The 22,387-nt window shown below is 45.2% G+C and overlaps 1 protein-coding gene across 4 annotated transcripts in view; it reads left to right on the forward strand.

Annotated features, from left to right (window-relative positions):
• The first annotated feature begins 2,942 nt into the window (after window positions 1-2,942).
• NF1 (neurofibromin 1) overlaps window positions 2,943-22,387 on the forward strand; it is a 259,226-nt gene continuing 239,781 nt past the window's right edge. For all 4 annotated transcript variants that reach the window (XM_040424878.1, XM_040424880.1, XM_040424879.1 and 1 more), the window contains exon 1: window positions 2,943-3,170. In XM_040424878.1, the coding sequence (XP_040280812.1) occupies window positions 3,111-3,170 (60 nt within the window). In that variant the 5' untranslated portion in view covers window positions 2,943-3,110. The remainder of the gene's footprint in view (window positions 3,171-22,387) is intronic.

Here is a 22,387-nt window from a genome sequence, read left to right on the forward strand (position 1 = left end):
ATGAAAAAGTCGCATGTTTTATTAAAAAGTCTCATAAGATAAGCATTGTCCTCACTGGAGTGAAATTGCGACTTTCTTGCGACTTTTTAAATAGTCCCAATAGTAAATCTGTCTAGAGATTAATTTACATAAGAAAACACGCCCACTTTCAGAAAACTGGCGAGCATAGTGCAGAGCAGAAAAAAGTCGCAAATTTGTGCGCAGTTTTAGCGTTTGGGACTTTTTCACTCCATTATTCTGACCTGAGCTAATGATAAATCTGGCCCAAAGTGCGTGAATTCACATTTTTGCACCATAGTTTGTAAACGCTATAACTTTTACCCAAACCAATAAATATACACTTATTGCATTTTTTTTTATCAAAGACATGTAGAACAATACATTTAATAATTAAATAATATTTAGAGAAAAATGTATATATAAATGTAGTTATATTTGAAAAATTTTACAACAGAAAGTGAAAAATGACATTTTCGGTCAATTTCGATTAATATAAAAAAAAGTAAAAATGTCAGCAGCAATGAAATACCACCAAATGAAAGCTCTATTAGTGAGAAGAAAAGGAGGTAAAATTCATTTGGGTGGTAAGTTGTATGACCGAGCAATAAACCGTAAAAGTAGTGTAGTGCAGAATTGTAAAAAGTGGTCTGGTCATTAAGGGGGTTTAAGCTAGGGGAGCTGAGGTGGTTAAAATATGAAGTCTCTCCAACTGAATGCTCTTATACTATACCTTTATAGGCATTGTTTTAATAAGGTAGGTAGTGGTTATCATGGGGGAAAGGGTCTCAAGACTGGAACCATGTTATGTATGTAATAGTGATCATGAGCATGTTCTCAAGACTGGAGCTATGTATGGTAGGTAATACTGATCACGGGGGTGGGAAGGTTCTCAAGAGTAGAGCTATGTAAGGTAGATAGTAGTGGAGGTTCCCATAGACTGGAGTTATGTAATGTAGGTAGTAGTGATCATTGGGGGAAGGTTCTCAAGAGAAGAGCTATGTAAGGTAGGTAGTAGTGATCATTGGGGGAAGGTTCTCAAGAGAAGAGCTATGTAAGGTAGGTAGTAGTCATCATTGGGGGAAGGTTCTCAAGAGTAGAGCTATGTAAGGTAGGTAGTAGTCATCATTGGGGGAAGGTTCTCAAGAGAAGAGCTATGTAAGGTAGATAGTAGTGGAGGTTCCCATAGACTGGAGTTATGTAATGTAGGTAGTAGTGATCATTGGGGGAAGGTTCTCAAGAGAAGAGCTATGTAAGGTAGGTAGTAGTGATCATTGGGGGAAGGTTCTCAAGAGAAGAGCTATGTAAGGTAGGTAGTAGTGATCATTGGGGGAAGGTTCTCAAGAGTAGAGCTATGTAAGGTAGGTAGTAGTCATCATTGGGGGAAGGTTCTCAAGAGTAGAGCTATGTAAGGTAGGTAGTAGTCATCATTGGGGGAAGGTTCTCAAGAGAAGAGCTATGTAAGGTAGGTAGTAGTCATCATTGGGGGAAGGTTCTCAAGAGAAGAGCTATGTAAGGTAGGTAGTAGTCATCATTGGGGGAAGGTTCTCAAGAGAAGAGCTATGTAAGGTAGGTAGTAGTCATCATTGGGGGAAGGTTCTCAAGAGAAGAGCTATGTAAGGTAGGGAGTAGTCATCATGGGGGAAGGTTCTCAAGAGAAGAGCTATGTAAGGTAGGTAGTAGTGATCATTGGGGGAAGGTTCTCAAGAGTAGAGCTATGTAAGGTAGGTAGTAGTCATCATTGGGGGAAGGTTCTCAAGAGAAGAGCTATGTAAGGTAGGTAGTAGTCATCATTGGGGGAAGGTTCTCAAGAGAAGAGCTATGTAAGGTAGGTAGTAGTCATCATTGGGGGAAGGTTCTCAAGAGAAGAGCTATGTAAGGTAGGTAGTAGTCATCATTGGGGGAAGGTTCTCAAGAGAAGAGCTATGTAAGGTAGGTAGTAGTCATCATTGGGGGAAGGTTCTCAAGAGAAGAGCTATGTAAGGTAGGTAGTAGTCATCATTGGGGGAAGGTTCTCCATACTGGAGCCACAGTATATAAGGTAAGTAGAAATGATCAAAGGGGCAATGTTATAAAGACTGGAGCTATGTAAGGTAGATAGTAGTATCATGGGAGGAGGTTCTCAAGACCAAAGTTATGTAATGTGGGTAGTAGTGATCACTGAGAGAAGGTTCTCAAGAACTTCACACGTCTGTGTGATGACATCTGTGACAAGATGGTCAGTGGTTCATCCGGGAAGATGTCTGTGAAGGATCCGTGTTTCGTCCACGTGTCCGATTTATGCCCTTTGTGTGTCATCCGTGTTCCATGTACACTGCTGGGCCGAAGATTAATTTCCAGAACATATCCTCGCAACAATCCTTGAAAACCAGGGACCAAAACATGCATGGCATCTGAGTTGTCTGTGGTTTTCATGGACCTATAGACTAAAATGTGTGTGAGAGATCCATAATCACAGTCAGTGTCACAAATGGGCCATGTGGTGTCACCACTGATGTGTGAATACATCCATGGATATGTGTGCTGTCCCTGGATACCTCTGTGACTCAGGCATGATGTAAGGTAGCTAGTTGTGTTCATGGGGGTCAGGTTTGGAGCTATTTAAGGTAGGTAGTCTTGATTATGGGGGCAGTTTCTGAAGACTGGAGCCCCTCGAACTTGTACAGAAGTCTTTCTTGCTGAATCTTCTGGAGCTCCTCACGTTTGCTGTAGGGGGTTAATCCAATTCCCAAGTCTACCAAGCCACGCCTCATGACTGGAGCCGCGCACGCCCACCCCCGGCCGGCAAGCCCTGGCCGCGAGTGGGGTGTACGCATGCGCGCCGCCTCCCCAGCAGTCGCGGGGCCGAGCAGAGTGATCGCACTTCCGGTCTGGTGTCATGGCGTCTTTTCGGTGATGGCCGAGGGGAGAGCGCGATAGCGGGGAGGAGGAGAGGAGGGGGCGGCGGGAGGAGGTGGAGGCGGCGGTGGTGGCGGCGGAGGTGGAGGAAGGGGGGAAACAGAGGAGGTGGAATAATCAGCAGCTGTTACGGTTACTGTCATCATCATCACCTCCCCTCCGGCGGCCTGTGATCCCCGGAAAGAGGAGGAAGGGGGAGACCCCGGGCCGGGGCGATGGCGGCTCACAAGCCGGTAGAATGGGTGCAAGCCGTGGTGAACCGCTTCGAAGAGCAGGTAATTGGGATGGTTACTTGGGTACCGGGAAGAGGGAGGAGGAAGGGAGTGTTGCTATGGAGGAGGCTGCTGGTGATGGAGAGCTGAGGGGCTCCTGGACTTCTGGGGGTGCCCCCTGCCTGGCATCGTCTCAGGCCTGGAGTGTGCACTGCAGGTCCCAGCAATGCTCTGGCCTTGGTGTGGATACATGATGTGCCTGGAGGGCCAGGACATTGTCACCCATGGCACACTTGACAGCCTGGCATGAGCACCCTATGCTCTCCTTCCGACTTCATGGTCTCCTGAATGTGGTGGACACGTAAGGACCTTCTGTATTGCTGGTTGTTGTAGTGCCTGGCTATTTGACACTCATCCTAATCACTCTGCCACTCTTTACTTTCTCCATTATGCCACAGCTTGGCAGCGGTAGGTCAATGCTCTCCGCCGTTTGGGGTGGTTTTCTATTGACACCTAGTTTTTGGGTCACTTTGGCTTCTAACTTGCACCTAAAGTGTTTTTTATCCATTTTTCAACTTTAGATTCAATGATGATGTCAGAATGGGGAAATGTTCTAATGACTCTAGTAGAAGAGGGAAGAGCTTCTCTACCTGCTGTTATGTGCTCATCCTGACACTTCTAGGGTGTTCTCCTTGAAGAATTGTAGGGTACCACCACGTGGTCAGGTTTCTGCATGATGTTCTAGAAGCCAAAATCGGGAGTGGATCATAAAAGAAGAGAAAGTATAAAGGACAGATATGACTTCTCATCTTTTTTTTATTCACTCCTGGTCCTGGCCTTGACCGTGTGGTCGTGCTCTTAGAGATTGTGTTGTGATAAATTCTTATTTTCTATCATGTTGATGGATGTAGTATTAGATGACGTGGCCTTTGCTTAACGCGATAATGGATTGAGGCTTGCTGGTGTAGGTCAGGAACCATATCATCATTGGGGATTGAGCGGCATCTTCACATGATCCCTCCGTTCTCTATTAATCTATGGAGGAACCATTCATAGATCCTGTCCAAGGGTCTCCTGATTCTTTACTAAGGTTCTACATCTAGATGTCTAGGGGAATTGAAGTAGACATTCACCCGGATATTCATTGTTGCATAACTATTAGAGCCTCCATAAATATTTTGTATCAAACCCCTCGTTGTCTTTATCAAATGCTCGATGGAGCTGTGGTGGAAGCCCCAGTAGAGTCAGCAAATGATGAAGATGCTGAGAATTTGTAGCCTGGATGAGATCCTGGGTTGATCACCTGTTGCTTCTGGGACAAGAGTTTGTGTATGATGGCTGTTTTTAGGCTGGTGTTGCATATTTTCAAAATTCAGCATGCCTTATGGATGATTGATTTATTTAAAAAAAAAAATATTCTGATGTTTTTCCCCAGACTTCTTTTTAGGGAAAATAAATCCTGAAAAAACAAAAAACAAAACAAAAAAAACCGTGAAAAATGTGTCATTAGAAAAACAGCACAAACCAAAACCAAAATACATGTATTTTTTAATTTTTTTTTTTAAGCCAAAAACAATTGTGGCATAAAATGATGTGAAGGAGGTCTTTAGGGTAAGTTCACACTGTGGATGTGACGTCTGTGCTGAACGCCCCAGTTCATGCCAGCGATAGATTTGTCACATGTCCATTCTTGTCACGGAGATTTGACCTGTGGATGTACTCTTAAAGAGGACCTTTCACCGATTCTTACACTATGAACTAACTATACAGACATGTAGAGCGGCGTCCGGGGATCTCACTGCACTTACTATTATCCCCGGGCGCCGCTCCGTTCTGCCGTTATGCCCTCCGGTATCTCCGCTCACTAAGTTATAGTAGGCGGAGATACCAGTCCCTAAGTTATGGTAGGCGGAGTCTGCCCTAGTGCTGGCCAATCGCAGCGCAGAGCTCACAGCCTGGGAGGTTATTTTCTCCCAGGCTGTGAGCTCTGCAATGCGATTGGCCAGCGCTAGGGCAGACTCCGCCTACCATAACTTAGGGAACGGAGATACCGGAGGGCATAGCAGGAGAACGGAGCGGCGCCTGGGGATAATAGTAAGTGCAGTGAGATCCCCGGGCGCCGCTCTACATGGCTGTATACTTAGTTCATAGGGTAAGAATCGGTGAAAGGTCCTCTTTAAAGGGGGGTTCCATGGTAGCGACGCTGCAGAAACGAGAGCCGTTCACTACACAAGTGATGGAGCTGTAGTTCCAGTGTGGAAGCTTCTCCTGAGGCTAGGTCATCAATATTCAAATCCTAGAGAACCCCTTAAAGGGGTTGTTCCATTACAAGGTCTTATCATGTTCTCCTGTTTGAATGTAGAGGTGGACAAGCATGCGTCTCGCCTCTCCATTCCTCTATCGGCTATCTCCGGCCGTAGAGATGAATGGAGCAGCAGTGCGCATGCTCAACCTGACACTAATCATTTTGGGGTTTCCCCCCCCCCCCCTGTGGTGCGGGGCCGCTGTTCTCATGGTCAGTGGGGTGACATCCTGAAATAACCAGGATACCCCTTTAAAGAAAATCTATAGAAATGCATAGGAAACGTAATTAGTCTTTTGCAGACGTTCTGCATCGTTTTCGCTCACGCCCTCCTGTTGTGAAGCGGTTTCTTCTGGCATATTATGGCCGTGTTGGAGCATGTGACTGGGCTACTTTCATACTCCATCCTTAGGGCTCATGCACATGACCGTATGTATTTTGCTGTCTGCAAAACACGGATCTGCAAAAAAATCCTGATGACATCCACGTGACATCTGTGTTACATCAGTTTTTTTTTTTTTTGCAGACTAGACGGACAAGAATAGGACATATTCTATTTTTTGGCGGAACGGACATGCGGACATAAGGATACGGAACGCACACAGAGTCATTTCCGTTTTTGCAGCCCAGTTGAAATAAGTGGTTCTGCATATGGGCCAAAAAAAATAAACAGAACGGACATAGACAAAAAATATGTTAGTGTGCATTCCCGAAAAAAATAGAGCATGTCCTATTCTTGTCCGCAATTGCGGACAAGATTAGGCATTTTCTATTATAGTGCCGGCTATGTGCGGAACGCACATTGCCGGTGTCCATGTTTTGCCGATCCGTGGATGTGTGAATGGACCCTTAATCTAAGGCCTCTTTCACACGACCCTATGGCTTTTTCAGTGTTTTGCGGTCCGTTTTTTTCCCCCCGTTTATAGGCTGTTTTTTGCGTTCCGTATATGGAACCATTCATTTTAATGGTTCCGCAAAAAAAACGCAATGTACTCCGTATGCATTTCGTTTCCGTTTTTCCGTTCTGTTGGCAGATAGAACATATCCGATTATTGTCCGCAAATCACGTTTTGTGGCTCTATTCAAGTCAATGGGCCCGCTAAAAAAACAGAACACATACGGAAATGCATCCGTATGTCTTCCGTATCCGTTCTGTTTTTGCGGAACCATCTATTGAAAATTTTATGCCCAGCCCAATTTTTTTCTATGTAATTACTGTATATGCCATACGGAAAAACAGAACAGAAAAGGAAACAAAAAACGGAACAATGGATCCGTGAAAAACGGACTGCAAAACACTGAAAAAGCCATCCGGTCGCGTGAAAGAGGCCTAAAGCTCGTTGGAAAATGTGCCGAATTTAAGTGTTACAGTCACAGACCCTAAATTTGAACTTTGCATCGGAAAAGGAAATTCCAGTCTATGCCAGGTTTGAGCGTGTGCAGGTCTGACCTATAATTTATGCCAGATTCTGGAGTAAATTGTAGGAAATCTGACGGGTCATGCACTCTCCTGTTAAGCCCTGTCTACTTTTCTGGCCCATAAGTGCATTGGGCCGTATTCACATGTCAGTGAATCACGGACGTCTGCTCTCTGTATTCTCCATGGATAGCGCACGTATCCATTGACACATCCATGATTTATTGCGGTCCGGGGGTCCCTGGTTACTTCAGGGAAGCATGCCCTATTTTTGTCCATGTTTACGGATCTGTCACGCCCATTATAGTTTAAAGGTCCGTGAAAAAACAGACACAACACAGATGGCATTCGTTTTTCTTGCGTGTTTCACAAATCTTTGCTAGGAGACGCTTTAAAATTAATTTTCAGCTGAGCAGCGTCTGTGGAATACGGATGACACACGGAGGGCAAAAAACGGATACATGGACGCTTCACGGACATCTTCACAGAGGGACCACTAACCATCTTGTCACTGATGTTATCACAGACGTGTGAATGGGGCCTAATGCTGCAAATATGGTGTGTGCCATAAAGTGTGACTTTTTTACCCTGTCAGTTTCCTAAATATTCCTTTGTGTGTGACGATGAAGGAAGCAGAGACAAGGGCCTGGTGACCTGTGACTCCTTCTGTGGCCATATTATAGATGGCAGTGCCCTTGGCAGGGAGTGTGGCACTGCAAACCGCAAAGTGAGACTAGTTCAATCAAAGGCATACTAGTGAGACTCTTTAAAGGAGTTTTCCAGTAATAATGACATTTTCTCTACTGCCCACAGCCTACCTGCGAACACTGAAGATTCATATTCATCTGCTCCGGTTCTGTTCTCCGCACTACCTCCCCTGTGTCCATCTTCCTTTCCCCGGAGTGTTTACATCTGGCACTGCATGGTCACGTGCTCCGCTGCAGCCAATCACCGGCTTCAGTGATGAGATGCTGCTTGTGGCCACCTCACCACTGAAGCCAGTTATTGGCTGCAGCCGCACAAGTGACCATGTCCATAAACCACCGCGTATAAACAGTGTGGGGACTGGAGCGCCGGGGAGCGCGACTGTATGTATTTTCTAGTCTGCAAACTGCAGATCCACAAAATACGGCTATCGGCCATGTGTGCAGCTTTTTCCACAGGCTCAGTAGTAGAAACGCCTGTTCTTGTCCACAAAATGGGCAAGAATAAGACATGTTCTATAACTTGGGGGATGGACGTGGATGGGGACAGCACACTCATAACTAGAGATGAGCGAATCGACTTCGGATGAAACATCTGAAGTCGATTCGCATAAAACTTTGTTCTAATACTGTACGGAGCAGGAGCTTTGTACAGTATTAGAATGTATTGGCTCTGATGAGACAAAGTTATTGCTCCGCGAAGTCTCGCGAGACTTCGGGTAATAACGTCATAAATGAATTTATACTGTAAAAAAACATTTCCCTAACTCGGGTTCCGTTCCAAGTGGTACCTTGGAACCGAACCTGAGTTTGGGAAATGTTTTTTTACAGTATAAATTTCAGAAGTTATTATGTGAAGTCTCCCGAGACTTCGCCAAGTGATAAGTTTGGCTCATCAGAGCTAATACATTCTAATACTGTGCGGAGCTCCTGCTCAATACAGTATTAGAACAAAGTTTTATGCGAATCGACTTCAGATGTTTCATCCAAAGGCGATTCGCTCATCTCTACTCATAACATTCATGTGCAGTCCTAATTTATTGTGGCACCATATAAAAGAATTTGTCCGTATGTGATACGCAAAAAATGCAGCAGAAGAAAATTGGAAAGCCTAAGGCTGGTTTCACATGGGCGTTGCGGGAACACCCACGATTTTTCCCGCGCGAGTGCAAAACATTGTAATGCGTTTTGCACGCGCGTGAGAAAAATCGCGCATGTTTGGTACCCGAACTTTTTCACAGAAGTTCTGGCTTGTGATCGGTGTTCTGTAGATTGTATTATTTTCCCTTATTAGGCTACTTTCACACTTGCGTTCAGAGCGGGTCCGTCTGGTATCTGCACAGACGGATCCGCTCCTATAATGCAAACGCTTAGATCCGTTCAGAACGGATCCGTTTGCATTACCATGAACAAAAAAAAAAAAAAATTTTTTTAATTTTTTTTTGTTCATGATAATGCAAACGGATCCGTTTTGACTTTACATTGAAAGTCAATGGGGGACGGATCCGTTTAAAAATTAAGCCATATTGTGTCAACTTCAAACTGATCCGTCCCCATTGACTTACATTAGTCTGGACGGACTTAGTCTGGACTTTCATAAGTCTGGACGGATCCGTTTGCCTCCGCACGGCCAGGCGGACACCCGAACGCTGCAAGCTGCGTTCAGGTGTCCGTCTGCTGAGCGGAGCAGAGGACAAACGGTGCCAAACTGATGCATTCTGAGCGGATCCGCATCCATTCAGAATGCATTAGGGCTGGACGGATCCGTTCGGGGCCGCTTGTGAGCCCCTTCAAACGGAACTCACAAGCGGAGCCCCGACGCTAGTGTGAAAGTAGCCTAACATGGTTATAAGGGAAAATAATAGCATTCTGAATACAGACTGCATAGTAAAAAAGCGCTGGGAAAATAAGGGAAAATAATAATGATCGGGTCTCCATCCCGATCGTCTCCTAGCAACCGTGCGTGAAAATCGCACCGCATCCGCACTTGCTTGTGGATGCTTGCGATTTTCACGCAACCCCATTCACTTCTATGGGGCCTGCGTGAAAAACGCAGAATATAGAGCATGCTGCGATTTTTCACGCAACGCACAAGTGATGCGTGAAAATCACCGCTCATCTGAACAGCCCCATAGAAATGAATGGGTCGGTATTCAGTGCGGGTGCAATGCATTTACCTCACGCATCGCATCCGCGTGGAATACTCGCCCGTGTGAAAAGGGCCTAAGACCTCATTCACATTTCTGTGTCCGCTTGCAGTCCATAGAAAATCAATGCGTGAAGGATCCGTGTTCCTTTTTTACTGCCCCCGTACGTCATCCATATTCCACGGACACTGCTCAGCTGTAAATAAATTTCCACAGCATCTCCTATCAGTGGGCAGTGAAAAATGGACCGAACACGGTACCATCTGTGTTGGGTCAGTGGCTTTTCACAGACGCACAGGGGGACATTTATCAAACTGGGGTAAAGTAGAACTGGCTTCAGATTCCACTTTTCATTTTTGACACATTAAAATCGATGGGTACGTGTGCTCTCCACAGAAAATGCAGAAGGCAGACGTCGGTAAAAAACATAAATGTGAACGAGACCTGAGGTATTCAGTCAGTGATTTCCATCAGTGATTGTGGGCCCAAACCTGGTGCGGCTCTATACACAGAACAGGTGCAGATCTTTCCCTTAGGGTCCATTCACACGGCCGTGTGTGTTTTGCGGATCCATGAATCCGCAAAACACGGACAACGGCATTTTGCGGACCGCACATCGCCGGAACTTAATAGAAAATGCCTATTCTTGTCCGCAATTTTGGACAAGAATAGGACATGTTCTATATTTTTTGGGAACGGAATTGCGGACCCGGAAGTGCGGATCCGCAATTCCGGATCCGGGCAACACATCGTGCTGCCCAATAGAAATAAATGGGTCCGCAATTCCGTTCCGCAAAATGCAGAACGAAATTGCGGACGCGTGAATGGACCCTTGTACCTTATGTCTGTGGAGGCTCCACTCCTGGTTTTGGCTCACAATCACTGACCAAATTACTGACCAAAACACTGACGTGTGAAAGAGGTCTCAATTGGCTAAAACGGGCTAATTTTGATGGTTTAACTAATGGTTGTGTTAGAACAAGTTGGAAGCAGCGTATTGGAGCATATTTGGGCTGTACTAAGCTATCAGCACCTGTCAAAAAAGAATTCCTTAGGAAATCCTGATTAATAACTATGGGAAAATTCTGTTTTCTTTTTTTTATTTTTATTGGCACTTCATCATTAGAAGGGGATATAAAAGGCCCTAAACTGTATTGTTGTGGCACGTAAATCTGGCCTCTTGCACGCGACAGTATATTCGGTCTGCATCCTATCCGCTTTTTTTGCGGGTCAGATTTGGACCCATGTGCTGTCCGCATCTGTATGTCCGTTCCGTGCCACCTGCAAAAAATAACATGTCCTAATCTTGTCTATTTTGCGGACAGGGATAGGACTGCAGGATGCACCCGACCAGTATCCGTGCTCTGCGTATCCACAATTTGCGGACTGCAAAACAGGCCACAGCCATGGGCTACACAGTGACATACAGTATATAGTGTGACCTTGCATCAAATTACCATCAGTGTGACGCAATGCTGTTGGATTTTTGATCGCAAGTCGCACGAGATTTTGCCATCATAGATCACAATGCAAGTTGGGTGTGACTGCGCCATTTTAGAATTTGGTTGTTTATTTACAGCCTAGCCACAGCTCTAAAATAGTCACACAAATGGTATTCTGCTGTTTTGAGACTTGCTGTCGCGCAGCACATGTCATCGTTTATCCCCAGCCTAAATCTCATCACATAGTAAAAAATACAATGCAACAGCACTCTGCAAACCAAATAAAGTACACAAAAGTATTCTAATGCTGTGCTTATTATGTCAATTAGAGATGCTTGGCAAATACATGTTGTACAAAATTATTTGGGCCCGTTTGCCACACGTCAAGGCGATCTCTGTAAGGCCCCTTTCACACGGGCGAGTTTTCTGCGCGGGTGCAATGTATGAGGTGAAGGCATTGCACCCGCACTGAATCCGGACCCATTCATTTCTATGGGGCTGTGCATGTGAGCGGTGATTTTCACGCATCACTTGTGCATTGCGTGAAAATTGCAGCAAGCTCTATTTTGTGCAGTTTTTCACGCAACGCAGTTCTTATAGAAGTGCGGATGCGGTGCGATTTTTCACGCACAGTTGCTAGGAGACGATCGGGAAGGGGACCCGATCATTATTATTTTCCCTTATAACATGGTTATAAGGGAAAATAATAGCATTCTTAATACAGAATGCATAGTATAATAGGGCTAAAGGTGTTAAATTTTTTTTTAAAATAATTTAACTCGCCTTAATCCACTTGTTCGCACAGCCCGGCTTCTCTTCTTTCTTCAGGACCTGGGTACAGGACCTTTGATGACATCACTGCGCTCATCACATGGTCCATCACCATTGTGCTGGATCATGTGATGAGCGCAGTGACGTCACCACAGGTCCTTTTCCTCACAGATGAAGGCAGAAGAGAAGCCGGGCTGCGCGAACAAGTGGATTAAGGTGAGTTAAATTATTATTTTTTTTTTTTTAACCCCTCCAGCCCTATTGTACTATGCATTCTGTATTCAGAATGCTATTATTTTCCCTTATAACCATGTTACAATCTACACAACACCTAACCCAAACCCGAACTTCTGTGAAGAAGTTCGGGTACCAAACATGCTGATTTTTCTCATGCGCGTGCAAACCGCATTAAAATGTTTTGCACTCGCGCGTAAAAATCATTTTCCCGCAACACACCCGCATCTTATCCGGGCCAAAAACATGTCGCCTGTGTGAAAGAGGCCTAAGGGTACTTTCACACTATCGTTTTTCTTTTCCGGCACTGAGTTCCGTCCTAGGGACTCTGTACCGGAAAAGAACTGATCAGGCATATCCCCATGCATTCTGAATAGAGAGTAATCCGTTCAGGATGCATCAGGATGTCTTCAGTTCAGTCTTTTTGACTTTTCAGGACCGAGATAATACCGCAGCATGCTGCGGTTTTATCTCCGGCACAAAAAACTGAACACTTGCCTGAATGCATTTTTTTCTTATAGGAATGTATTAGTGCCAGATCCAGCATTAAAATTGCCGCATTGACAGATCCGGTATTCCAGTCTGCACATGCGCAGACCTTTTAAAATAGTGAAAAAAATAAATTGCAGTGGTATTGCAATGCATTTTTCAGACTGATCAGGATCTTGATCAGTCTGAAAAATGTCTGATCAGTCAGAAAAAATGACATGCGTTTGCATACAGTTTGCCCGATCAGGCAGGCAGTTCAGGCAACGGGACTGTCTGCCGGAATCGAACAACGCAAGTGTGAAAGTACCCTAAGACAGGAACCTAACACTAAATTCTACCTGTTATGTACAAAATGTATTTGCCAAGCATCTCCAATTTACATAATAAGCGTAGCATTAGAATACTTTTTTGTACTTTGGTTTGCAGAGTGCTGTTGCATTTAGGGCTGCAGTAAACGATTATTTTAGTAATCGAGTATTCTATCGATTATTTTTTACGATTGAGTACTCTAATAAAAAAAATGAATTAATAGACTGTTTTCCTTTATAAAAACTCATCAGACCCGAACACCCTTTGTTCCCCCCTGTGCGATCAGCCCAAGTGCATCAGTTCCCCCAGTGCCTTCAGCTCTCCCCCACCCCAGTGCCATCAGCTCTGTTCCCTTAGTGCCTTCAGCTGTCCCCCACCCCAGTGTCTTCGGCTACACTGCCCCAGAGCCATCAGCCCCTCCATGCCATCCATTGCCATGTCCCCCACTCCCCCAGTGCCGTCGGATCAGCCCCTCCATGCCCCCCAGTGCCGTCGGATCAGCCCCTCCATGCCCCCCTTGCAGTAATAGCAAGCGCCTTAGTTGCATTGTATTTTTTACTTTGTGCACCTGCGCATTGGGTTGTGCTGACTGACCCCCTTTAAATCTCATCACACATCAAGGCTGCATGCCACGGATCGACAAAATGTGGACTCTTATAGCCACAATGCAGACCAGAATAAGACCTGATCTATAATTTGTAGAACGGCCACACGCATCCGTAAAAAAAATACTGATGTGTGCATGGCCCCAAAGAAAGGAATGCATCAGTGTGTTATCCGCAAAAATGCAGATAACGCAGGGATGGAAAATCTGGGCTATGTAAACATTGCTGGACCTTGGTCTCCACATCCGTACACTTGATTTACCCATTTTTCTGGACTGTTCCTGGCTTCTGCGCAGGCGCTTAAGTGACTAAACAGGTTCAACTAATGGACAGATACAAGAGTCTGGGGGTCATTTATGTAACTGGTGTCAAGTAGAACTGGCTTGGTTACCCATAGCAACCTATGAGATTCCACCTTTCATTTTCCAAAGGAGCTGTCAAAAATGAAATAAGGAATCTGATTGGTTGCTATGGGCAACTAAGCCAGTACTACTTTACACCAGTTTAATAAACGACCCATTGTGTTTCTAGATATATGGAAGTCTTGCATGCCTTATGGGAAAATGGTCCTGGTTCTATTTGTGTTGCTAGAAATGACATTGAATTGATCTGGATTGCGCCTTTCCTGCATTAGCACGTGGTGGGGCAGATCTCCTAATCCTGTGATGGTTGATGTGGTGCAGCGATGGACGCTTCTCTCTGACTCTGTACAACTATTGGTTGGCTCACAATGAGAGACTTTTACACCAGAATGGTCACCTCTTAGGTCATTGTCCAGAAAAAATGTAGAAACCCAAGATGTACCTATTTGCGCCACTTTTTTAGACTGATTTTTGGTTGACACTCGAAATGAGCGAATTTCATGTTGGGAAATTCGTTCACGCTTCGTTTTGGTGGTAAAGGCAGAATTGCGTTATGAACTCTCCTGCATAATAGAAACGGGACGGATCCGCTTTGCAGCCTATAGACTTCTAGTATGACGGAGTGAATAACGGAATGCCTCTAAAGGCATTCCGTTATACATTCCATCATAGAATTGCGTTATGGTCCGTGGTAACGGAATCCATAGCGCAATTCTGCTTTTACCACCAAACGAAGCGTGAACGAATTGTCAAAATATGAAATTCGCTCATCTCTGGTTGACACACTAGTAAATCTAGGCCTACGTTTTTTTTCCTTTAGAGATGCTGGTTGCATGTAGACCACTGCTACTGTGGTTACTATAAATCTGACCTGTTAAAAATGAACGCCGCCTGATAACAGTACTGATTATTGCATAGAGGTGTTTAGCTGCCATGTTCCATAAGGAGTCATGTATCCATTCGATATCCGTGTTTTACAGATTTGCGGTGTGCATGAGGCTGTTGTGCCATTCCACTAGTATTCTTACGAGACGTTTATGAGTGAATTGCCAGCAGTCTGCAATAAAGGTCCAAGTGGGTGTCACCATTTGGGGGGTGTCCTGGCACACTGATTGGCTGGTGTCAGACTCTGCCCCCCCCCAACTGGTAACACCCAGTTGAACCTTTATTGCAGACTGCCAGCAGTTCATTCATAACTACAACTCCACTGCAGGCTGCCATGGCATGATGGGAGTTTTAGTTTTGCAACAGCTGGAGAGCCACAGGTTGTGGAACATTGACATAGAGTTGTATGAAAAGATGCTACAAAGTTATTACATGGGGGATGTAAGTAGTTAATAACAGACATGTCGGGGCACATTTTGTAAATTTGGCGAATCTTTAGGCTGTCTAGTCTCTGTGTATGCCAAACAGGATTAGTAAATCTGACTCACAAACAGAAGAATAACAGACAAAACAACGGATCATGCATTTTAAAGGGGTTCTGCAGTTTGTTTAAACTGATGATTTATCCTCTGGATAGATCATCAGCATCTGATCGGCAGGGGTCCGACACCCAGGACCCCCGCTGATCAGCTGCGGCTCCAGCAGCGCCGCGGCCTTCTCACTGTTTACTGCTGGTCCAGTGACGTCACGACTAGTGTCAACTGGCCTGGGCGCGGCTAAGCTCCATTCAATTGAACAGAGCTTAGCCCAGGCCAGTTGATACTAGTCGTGATGTCACTGGGCCAGCAGTAAACAGTGAGAAGGCGGCGGCGCTCCTGGAGTGGCACGGCCTTCTCAAACAGCTGATCGGCGGGAGTCCCGGGTGTCGGACCCATGCTGATGATCTATCCAGAGGATAGATCATCAGTTTAAACAAACTGCAGAACCCCTTTAAGCATCCATTATGCTCATTTATGCACATTTGGCATCCATTTCTGTCTGAGTCCTACATGCAGGACTTTTTTCTTCCGTGTAAAATAACAGATCTCAGATGGAAATGGCTCAAAGGGATGCAAAATATGCGTAACATAACAGGTGCTTAAAATGCAGGATCCATCCAGGATCCGGTGATGTGAACTCGGCCTAAGGGTCCATTCACACGTCCGTTGTTTCTTTCCTGATCTGTTCCGTTTTTTGCTGAACAGATCTGGACCAGATCTGGACCCATTCATTTTCAATGGGTCCTGAAAAAAAATCAGACATTGAGCTGTCCGATTTTTTTTTTTTCAGGACCCATTGAAAATGAATGGGTCCAGATCTGGTCCAGATCTGTTCCGCAAAAAACGGAACAGATCAGGAAAGAAACAACGGACGTGTAAATGGACCCTTATTCACACAGTTGGGCCTTGTTCACATTTCCGTCTGTGTCACCGTGCAAATAAGCGTACGTGTTTCATCTGTGAAGGATCCGTGGTTGGTCCGTGTGTCTGTTTTTACCATCCGTGTGTCATCCATAATTCACTGACCTTGCTCAGCTTAAAATTAATTTCCAAAGAATCTCCTGTTAGTCTTCAGTGAAAAACGGACACAACACGGATGTGTCTCAGTGATTTTCACAGACTTCAATGGGCGTGCTTGGTCCGCATCTCGGATCATAGTAGTGCATGTCGCCATGATTTTATTTTTTACTGACTCAGTTATTTAAAAAAAATACTGAAATGTGAACAGACACATTTAAATCAATGGGTACATCTGCTGTCTGCAGAAAATGCGGACAGCGCACATCAGTGAAAAACAGAAATGTGAACAAGGCCTCAGTGTTTGGTCAGTTATTTCTATCAGTGATTTTGAGCCAAAACCAGGTACGGCTCTAAACACAGAACAGGTGCAGATCTTTCCCTTATACCTCATCTCTGTGTAGCTTCCACTCCTGGTTTTGGCTTGAAATCACTGACCAAGTGACCTGTGAATAAAGCCTAACCGTGTAGGCCAATTTTGGAGACTCTAGCTGGACATATGAGATCACTGTCTGCCAAATGCTTGTTGATCTATCTTCCCTATCCTTCCATAAATCTAATGTGTATCAGATGCTGTGTGCGATCGTGAGCCCTGAGCCTCTACTAGGCTTTCAGGCTCATTACTTGTGTATTACAATTCAGTCCAGCAGGTGGCAGCGCTGAGTTGTAATATACCGTAGCTATTTCTGTATAGGATAATGGAGAAAATTCCATTACTCTATACAAATTGCAATCTGATGACTGCACGTTGTAGTCCATTTGGGGACCTAAAAAAAAAAAGGTAGAAAAAAAATACATAACATTTAAATCACTCCCCTTTCCCCAAAATCAAAATACTTAAACAATAAAAAAAATCAACATCATGGACATGGCAAAAAACCCGTACTATTAAAATATAAAATAAAACGTATCTCATACGGTGAAAGGCATAATGGGGGAAAAAATTTGCCGTTGTTGCATCACTTTACCTCCCCAAAAAAATGAATAAGAGCTGATCAAAAAGTCATACACACCCCAAAATAGTATTAACAAAAACTACAGAATGTCCCTCAAAAAATTAGCCCCCACTTATCTTCATAGACATAACTGGAGTAACAAACCTCGGTCTTAATAAATTCCTCCCTATGTCTGCACATTTGTGGAATTCCTGCCCCCTAAAAAGTGACCCCATTTTGGAAACTACACCCCTCAAGGAATTTATTTAGACGGGTAGTGAGCACTTGGTCCACACAGACGTTCCATACCATTTAGAAACACTTGGCTGGGAAAATGAAAAATTTTCTTTTTTTATAGGAAAATGGCATTTAGGTCCACATGTTAACTTTCACAAGGTGTAACGAGAACATATATATATTTTTTTAACCTATTTTCTCCCGAGTACAGCGGAACCCCATATGTAGTGGTAAAGCACTGTATTGGACGCACCACAAGACTCAGAAGGAAAGAAGCAACATATGGATTTAGCAGGCTGGATGTCATTGACATGGTTTTCAGGATCCATCTTACAAAAGACATCTGTCCTTCCACTTCGGCCTGTTATCCTGCAAGTTAATCCAGAGTAGGCCTGCACGATATGGGAATTTTGTGCTATTGAGATTAGGGCCCTAAAAATTGCGATAACGATATGCGATGCAATATTTTAAGGGAATTGTGCTAGATGTCTATTTGCACTGTTATGGGGGGGATCTGTGGATGACACACTGTTATGGGGGGATCTGTGGATGACACACTGTTATGGGGGGGGGGATCTGTGGATGACACACTGTTATGGGGGGATCTGTGGATGACACACTGTTATGGGGGGGGGATCTGTGGATGACACACTGTTATGGGGGGGGGATCTGTGGATGACACACTGTTATGGGGGGGGGATCTGTGGATGACACACTGTTATGGGGGGGGGATCTGTGGATGACACACTGTTATGGGGGGGGGATCTGTGGATGACACACTGTTATGGGGGGGGGGGATCTGTGGATGACACACTGTTATGGGGGGGGGATCTGTGGATGACACACTGTTATGTTGGGATCTGTGGATGACACACTGTTATGTTGGGATCTGTGGATGACACACTGTTATGTTGGGATCTGTGGATGACACACTGTTATGTTGGGATCTGTGGATGACACACTGTTATGTTGGGATCTGTGGATGACACACTGTTATGTTGGGATCTGTGGATGACACACTGTTATGTTGGGATCTGTGGATGACACACTGTTATGTTGGGATCTGTGGATGACACACTGTTATGTTGGGATCTGTGGATGACACACTGTTATGTTGGGATCTGTGGATGACACACTGTTATGTTGGGATCTGTGGATGACACACTGTTATGTTGGGATCTGTGGATGACACACTGTTATGTTGGGATCTGTGGATGACACACTGTTATGTTGGGATCTGTGGATGACACACTGTTATGGGGGGGATCTGTGGATGACACACTGTTATGGGGGGGATCTGTGGATGACACACTGTTATGGGGGGGGGATCTGTGGATGATACACTGTTATGGGGGGGGATCTGTGGATGATACACTGTTATGGGGGGGGGGATCTGTGGATGATACACTGTTATGGGGGGGGGATCTGTGGATGATACACTGTTATGGGGGGGGGGGTCTGTGGATGATACACTGTTATGGGGGGGGGGATCTGTGGATGATACACTGTTATGGGGGGGGATCTGTGGATGATACACTGTTATGGGGGGGGATCTGTGGATGACACACTGTTATGGGGAGGATCTGTGGATGACACACTGTTATGGGGGAGGATCTGTGGATGACACACTGTTATGGGGGGGATCTGTGGATGACACACTGTTATGGGGGAGGATCTGTGGATGACACACTGTTATGGGGGAGGATCTGTGGATGACACACTGTTATGGGGGGGATCTGTGGATGACACACTGTTATGGGGGGGATCTGTGGATGACACACTGTTATGGGGGGGGGGGATCTGTGGATGGCACACTGTTATGGAGGGGATCTGGAGATGGCACACTGTTATGGAGGGGATCTGGAGATGGCACACTGTTATGGAGGGGATCTGGAGATGGCACACTGTTATGGAGGGGATCTGGAGATGGCACACTGTTATGGAGGGGATCTGGAGATGGCACTCTGTGGATGGCACACTGTTATGGGGGCATCTGTAGATGGCACACTGTGATGGGGGCATCTGTGGATGGCACACTGTGGATGACACACTGTGATGGGGGCATCTGTGGATGACACACTGTGATGGGGGCATCTGTGGATGACACACTGTGATGGGGGCATCTGTGGATGACACACTGTGATGGGGGCATCTGTGGATGGCACACTGTGATGGGGGCATCTTATGCTATGTGCCATCCACAGATCCCCCCCCCCATAATAGTGTCCTTGCAGTGTGAAGGGGCTGGAGGCCGGCATCTGTATTAGGAATGACAGCGGGCACCGGTGCAGTCCCTGTATTCTAATGCACCGGCCCCGCTCACTGTTCTATAATATTATCTAACATGTAGACATTGTTAAAATATAATACTCCTGTATAATCCAGCTGTATTACTGACAGCTAAATTCCGTAGAAGAGAGGAGGGAGGAGGCAGGCTGGGACGGACGACGCGTCACTCACTTCGTCACACGCCCGCGCCGCCTGCTTCATTCATAAAGTGGGCGGCGCCGGTGACGTAGTGAGTGACGTGTCGCCCGCCCGTCCTCCCAGCCTGCCTCCTCCCTCATCTCTTCTACGGAACTTTGCTGTAAGTAATACAGCTGGATTATACAAGATTATTATATTTTAAAGGGAACCTGTCACCGGGATTTTGTGTATAGAGCTAAGGACATGGGTTGCTAGATGGCCACTAGCACATCCGCAATACCCAGTCCCCATAGCTCGGTGTGCTTTTATTTAGTAAAAAACACAATTTGATACATATCCAAATTAACCTGAGATGAGTCCTTTACATGAGATGAGTCGGGGACAGGACTCATCTCAGGTTAATTTGCATCAAATAGGTTTTTTTACACAATAAAAGCACACCGAGCTATGGGGTCTGGGTATTGCGGATGTGCTAGCGGCCATCTAGCAACCCATGTCCTCAGCTCTATACACAAAATCCCGGTGACAGGTTACCTTTAACAATGTCTACATGTTAGATAATATTATACAACAGTGAGCAGGGCCGGTGCATTAGAATACAGGGACTGCATCGGTGCCCGCTGTCATTCCTAATACAGATGCCGGCCCCCCGCCCCTCCTCCCTCTGTATATAGGTCAGTGATGGTGAACCTTTTAGAGACCGAGTGCCCAAAACTGCAACCAAATTCCCACTTATTTATCGCAAAGTGCCGACACGGCAATTTAACCTAAATACCAATATAATATATCTTTCATGTCCTTTATCATTTATCTATAATAGATTAATAGCCTACATTTAATGCGCTGCCTGTGCTGTTTATAATGTGTCCTGGGGATGATGAATGGCAGGAAAAGTCTAAAGCATATTGCTATGCCATAGACTTTTTCCAGGTCGTGGGTGCCCACATAGAGGGCTCTGAGTGCCGCCTCTGGCACCCGTGCCATAGGTTCGCCATCACTGGTATAGGTAATCGCAGCATTTTTGGGTCTGCCAAATCACCATATCGCAATCGTCGATTATCGCGATACAATTGCTTTGGCGATATATTGTGCAGGCCTAATCCAGAGGATTCGGATCTTGCATGTAAAAAAATCCTCAGGTCCCCAAACAGTAGAAAACCCCTCATCTTTGGAAACTACACTTCTGTACGAACATTTTAAGGGGTGGAAAGGGCACTTTTCACCAAACATGTATTTTCCAGCAATGAATACGTAGTGGTTGATTAAAAGTGAAGGCTGAGTTCACACCAGTTATCTGGTCAGTTATTTCCATCAGTTAGGGTCCGTTCACACGTCTGTGAATGTGTCCGCACCTGTTCCGTAATTCCGTGGAACGGGTGCGGATCCATTCATTCTCTGGGGAAGGAATGGATGTGGAGACCACACTATGTGCTGTCCGCATCCGCATTTCCGGTGCGCGGCCCCGAACTTTCCGATCAACGGCTCCGGAAAAAATAGAACATGTCCTATTCTTGTCTGCAATTGCGGACAAGAATAGGCAGTTCTATGGGGGTGCCGGCCGGGTGTATTGCGGATCCGCAATGCATTACAGATGTGTGAATGGACCCTTATTGTGAGCCAAAACCAGTAATGAAGCCTACACAGAGATCAGGCGTAATGAGTGTGCATAAAGGATCAAATGAATAATCCACGGATGAGTGGTACAGTTTAGGGTGGTCACGATAACAAAATATTGATTAGATTTCAATACCATAAAAAAGTATTGCGATACTCAATACCATTTGATACCACATGAAAAAAATAAAACACCGAAAAAGCTGCGTATATTCCGCATTTTATATTATGTCCGGCCTATTTTTTAGGCTGAAAAGGTGACAAAAAAATGGTGAGTTGCGTGTTTTTATTTTTTTGTTTTTTATCTGTCTCGGCGTTCACCTCATAGGAGATATTGTAATATGTTTTTTTTATTTTTTATTATTTATATATTTTATATGTAAAATTGGGAAAAAATTTTTTTTTTACTTTTTAGCCCCCTTAGGGGGCTAGAACTTGGACTCCTTCTCCACTGTGCCGACTCAGGAGAACATGGTGCGCGCTGAGAGCGGCGCACATCATGTTTTCTAACAGATACTAGGATGCACAGCCTAGAATGGGAAAATAGCGAATTGCGGTATCGTATCGATCCGGGTACAAAAGTATCGATCGGGTATCGAACGTTTAATACCCGGTGCAACCCTAGTACTGTTTGAAGCATTTCTTCATGCACAGGTCAGGTTTTTCATGGCCGCTTTCGCAGTGGTAAGTGGTATCCTTCCTTATCCCCATTTTGGAACTCTTGGCATCTCTTTTGGGTCCTTACCTTCCTCCCTGTTTGCGGGACTTCAGCATGGAAATGTTGACCTGATACAATAGAGCAGTGTTTCCCAACCAGTGTGCCTCCAGCTGTTGCAAAACTACA

Source organism: Bufo bufo, chromosome 3 (assembly GCF_905171765.1).
Source record: "Bufo bufo chromosome 3, aBufBuf1.1, whole genome shotgun sequence".
Taxonomy (NCBI): Eukaryota; Metazoa; Chordata; class Amphibia; order Anura; family Bufonidae; genus Bufo; species Bufo bufo.